At 38.7% G+C, this 4901-nt stretch overlaps 1 protein-coding gene across 1 annotated transcript; it reads right to left on the reverse strand.

Annotated features, from left to right (window-relative positions):
* Nucleotides 1-457: 457 nt before the first annotated feature.
* On the reverse strand, nucleotides 458-2168 carry LOC117073630 (olfactory receptor 2A7). Its single transcript, XM_033194761.1, is given in 2 exon segments — nucleotides 458-1642; nucleotides 1644-2168. Coding segments are annotated over 2 exon segments (933 nt in total). The 3' UTR covers nucleotides 458-1234.
* Between the last annotated feature and the right edge of the window lie 2733 nt (nucleotides 2169-4901).

Genomic DNA, 4901 nt, shown 5'->3' on the forward strand with positions numbered 1-4901 from the left:
AAACAACCAAAAAAAAAAAAACAGTATAAAATAGTTTTGGGACATAATTTTATATCTAACATGATATGACACTCAGTTATTGTGTAAAAATCTATTTTAAGATATAAAAGTAAATTCATTGAACTAAGACAATAAGAAATTAAATATAAATGTTTAAGACCAAACTTAAACCTAGAAAAAATATCATCTCAAAATGACATGTTTCCCATGGCATAGGAAGCTGCTACGACTTTTAAGTGTGTAGGTGATGGATTTTGAAATCTTTCTACATTTTTCTTTTTTGAGAAATTTGGGTTTATCTTGAATACCCTGAGTTAGAAAAATTAGATTGATTTCATTCCGTGGCAAACACAGGAAGATGTATACTGAATTATATTTTTTTAAAATTTCAAACTTCGAAGATTGTGAGTTTGAATGAGGTCACCTCCTGAAGCTTCTATACTAGGAATGCTGATCCATGATAGGACAGGGTTCGATTTATTTTCTTTAGATGATCCACCGTTGAACAACAGAGACAGGGTCCCTCACAGTCTGTATCCAAACAGAGCCCAGATTTTTACAGACTGATCGAGGCCTAATGCTCAGACCTACATCTCTTTAGAGGCTCACTTTGCAAGGAAAAAAAAATCATTCTGCCCTAGAAAGGGGCTGTAGGAAGTATTCACAATGAGTCCATTAATATCAGGATCTCCTGTTCCAGGAAACTCTTACTAAGTATTACAAAGGAAATTTTATGTGCTCACATAAGTTTAGAAAACACTGGCTTAAAGCTGGAATAGAATTATTCTTTCCTAGAGAAGTTTTTACAGCGTTTGCTGTGCTAATATGAATTGTGATCCCTAGACAGAGGCATCTGATGGGAAGTAAGTCTCAAACTTATTTGACCACAGAACTTATTTTTAAAGTTCTCTGAAGGGACCAGTGTTTTGAGGAAAACATTCTGGGAGCTATGGGACTGGATCAAAAGCTAATGAGGATATTGTAAGGGGTATTGTCCTGGTGTGGAGTAGCTGTGGCACAATTTGAAGAGATAAATTTCTAGAATTCATCCCACATCTGCTGAATCAGTCATTTAAAGGTAGGGCAGGAGATAGCTCTGTTTTAAATAAATGTCTCAGATAATTCTCATGTCCACTGAGGGCAGAGGTCCCACCAGTACAGAGTTGGGTTAAGAACTGCCCAACGATGTAACTAACTTCCTACGTCACTGTCAATCACAATGCCATAATCCTCTTCATAAAGCCCTTTCTACTCCCGGCACTCTCTTCAAAGTATTCTTCACTTCTGAGTTCCTAAGACTATAGATAACAGGATTGAGCATGGGATTGAAGAGGCTGTGAAACAGCAGGAGATATTTCTTCTGCTCCTTGGAGTTCCCATATCTGGGTCCAACATACATGATAATGGCTGTGCCATAAAAGAGTCCAACCACACAGAGGTGGGAGAGGCAGGTGGAGAAGGCTTTCCTCTGACCTTCCCTTGACTGGATCTGAAGGATAGCACAGAGGATGCACATATATGAAACTACAATTGTGGACAAGGGTCCCACCAGCCCAGAAATTGCTCCGGCCAAGACCGTATTCTCATTGATGTGGGTATCTGCACAGGCAAGTTTGAGAACAGCCAAGATTTCACAAAAAAAAGTGATTAATTTTCTGGGGCCTACAGAAGGGTAAAGGTAGAAGTAACACAAGATGAATCAAGGATAAAATGACTCCAATGGCCCAGGAAGTCACCGCTAGGGTGATACAGACTGTCCAGGTCATGATGGCCAAATATCGGAGGTGGTGGCAGATGGCCACGTACCGATCATAGGACATCACCACCAGGAGGAGACATTCTGTGACAGCAAAAGTGGAAAAGAGAAAGGTCTGCGTCATGCAGCCCGCAAAGGAGATGGGCTTGGCTGGATGCAGGAGGTTCACCAGCATCTGGGGCACTGTGTTGCAGGCGTAGGCGATGTCAACGACCGCCAGGTGTGAGAGGAAGAAGTACATGGGGGTGTGGAGTCTGGAGTCCAGTGAGATGAGCCCCAGGATGGTCCCGTTCCCCAGCAGGGTGAAGACATAGAACGGGGAGAAGAGCCCAAAGAGGAGCATCTGAATCCTTGGGCCAACGGGAAATCCCAACAGGAGGAACTCTGTGATGGATGTTAGATTGTGTCCCATATCCCTATGACAGAGGAAATCAAGTTAATGCTCATGGTTTAGGAGAAGTGTTTAAAAACAGATTCATTTTAACTTGTTTAGCATTCTATGGTGAATTAGAAAAGGATTCACAGACAGCCGCAGTGAGTTTTTGTGTTTTTAAATGAATGCTTAAAGACCATTTGGTAACGCTAAAAGAAATGTTTAAAAAATATATGCAGGCCGGGTGCGGTGGCTCACACTTGTAATCCCAGCACTTTGGGAGGCCGAGGCGGGCATATTACCTGAGCTCAGGAGTTCGAGACCAGCATTGACAAGACGGTGAAACCCCATTTCTACTAAAAATACAAAAAATTAGCTGGGCACGGTGGCATGCAACTGTAGTCCCAGCTACTCGGGAGGCTGAGGCAGGAGAATTGCTTGATCCCGGGAGGTGGGGCTGGCAGTGAACCAAGATCACACCACTGCACTCCAGCCTGGGTGACAGAGCGAGACTCCGTCTCCAAAAAAAAAAAAAACAAACAAACAAACAAACAAAAAAACAAATAAAATAAAATAAAAATGCATGCACACATATACATAGGTTTTTTTTTATTATGCTAACTTTTTAATAAAGGCTAAAATTTCAAAATAAACATGTTGTCACATATTAATATGTTCTTTTGGTCTTTTTTTTTTTTTTTTTAATTGGCTCAGGCCTCTCAGGGATGAAGGTCACATGTTAATCTAATACACAGGTTTTGTTTGATTCAGTGGGCTGTCTCATATCCTTCAAATAAATTCTTCTTTTCCTTGGTCATATTATTCACAGTTTTTCTCTGCTATGTTTCAGAAACAGTGAACACTGATGATACACACATGTCAAAGTCTTCAAACCACATCAAGTTTAATCTTAAAGTGGAAGGTTTAATTAAGGGCAGGCTGTACTAAGGTTAGACAATCATCAGCCAAATACACCAGTGGTCATTCACCTCTTACACTTTCCACTCTTGCACTGATCGTCACTTCCACAGCAAATATCTGATGAAATCTTTTCTTATCCAAGGGTAAAGACTTATTTTTTAGCCCAGAATCTTATTTTTTTTGTTATTTAGTTTTCCACAATATTTAGATGAGCTTTTATGTGAATGACTGAATAGATTTGCATGTCATTATCTAAACATGAAAACAGAATCACTAACTTTTGTTGGATTTGGGCTATTGATAAACGCTCTAGAATGCATAGTTTTAAGCATTGTCTATGCAGGTGATTGGCAATAGATTAATTTATGAGGAATGCTGTAGAAACAGTCTCTGAATTCTCTGATTGAACTTAGGCCTCCTTGATCCCACAATTAAAATGTTAGCATAAACATGATATTGTCATTTTTGCTTAAATTTTATTCTCATTTTTTACGTAAAATTATATTGTCTTGGAGATAGCAAGGATGAGCAATAATCCTCCATTTAAATGTCCATAAAATTATAAATTTAATCCTGCAAAACCAACTAAAAAGTATTTCATTTGCATTGGACTTTTCCTACCACCATTCCAAGGATAAGTGTCATACTTATGCTCAAGAAAATAAAATAATTTGCAGTTATTCATTGATTTCTTCTCATTTATTTCATGTTGTGCTGAGATTGGATCTAAACTTTGAGCTCCTAATCATTGCTCAGATTGTGTGGCCTCATAAGATTGTGTATAATAAGTAAACAAGCATCTGTACACTTGTTAACTTGACGACCTTCTGTACGTCAGACTTTAAGCCCTTTTAAAAATAAAGTGCTGGGCTATGCTTGGTGGCTCATGCCTGTAATCTAAGCACTTTGGGAGGCTGAGGTAGGAGGTTCGCTGGACCCCAGAAGTTCGAAATCAGCCTGGGAAACATAGAGACCTCATCTCTTTCAAAAAATTGAAGAAATAGTAATTATATGAAAAAAAACTTCTAAAGAAAGAAAGTGCTGGTCTTTTTTGTTAATGTGAAACATTTACCAGAGTCTCTTGCACACAGATATTTCTTCAACTTTAAAAAAAGCTGCCAGTCAAAATACTGTGAACATATTGGTTGCTTTAATGTATTAATATACTGATGGATAATATGCTGATATCTATTAATATATTTTACTCATAGTATCCTATTATCTAAAACTATTGGTGAGCAAAATTTGAGCACTAAGAGAGTAGAAATGTACTTTTGCATGATATTAAAGTGTGATGGTAAAAGCAAACAAAAAATGAAAATGACATTAAATTATATTTGACCAGAACCCACAAAAAGGCAGTTAGGAAATCCAGGTGTCTAGAGATGATTGCTGTGTAAGAACCTAGATAATCTTCAGATAGAAAAGGCAAACATTTCTACAATGTGGCTGAGTTTACTGATGCTGCTGGGAACTTTGCTGCCCATCTGAGAGCTGCCAAGGAAGGCTCCTGCCTCTTCAAGTGCTTTTGAGAGGGGAAGGTTTTATGAAGTCATCACCTCCGCAGAGTACCTTCCAATTGTCATGAGAGCTTTGTGTAACATATGAGAAAATAGGCTTCACTTGCACCAGCATGATTTGCATAGAGACATGAAGAACCTGACCACTGTTATTCGTCTACGGTCAGAGAACTGAGCCTATGTCTCATTCTGTCTCTGAGGAAGCCACAGTGATAAAGAGATTGAGATTAAGGCAAGAACAGAAAATGTCTTTGTAACTGAAAGGATACATATGTTATCTAAAGTAATAGCCTGGGACCACATGGCTATCACAGCTACCACAATTTGTGAA

The sequence above is a fragment of the Trachypithecus francoisi genome, unplaced genomic scaffold, assembly GCF_009764315.1.
Source record: "Trachypithecus francoisi isolate TF-2019V2 unplaced genomic scaffold, Tfra_2.0 Lachesis_group4, whole genome shotgun sequence".
NCBI classification, from domain to species: Eukaryota; Metazoa; Chordata; class Mammalia; order Primates; family Cercopithecidae; genus Trachypithecus; species Trachypithecus francoisi.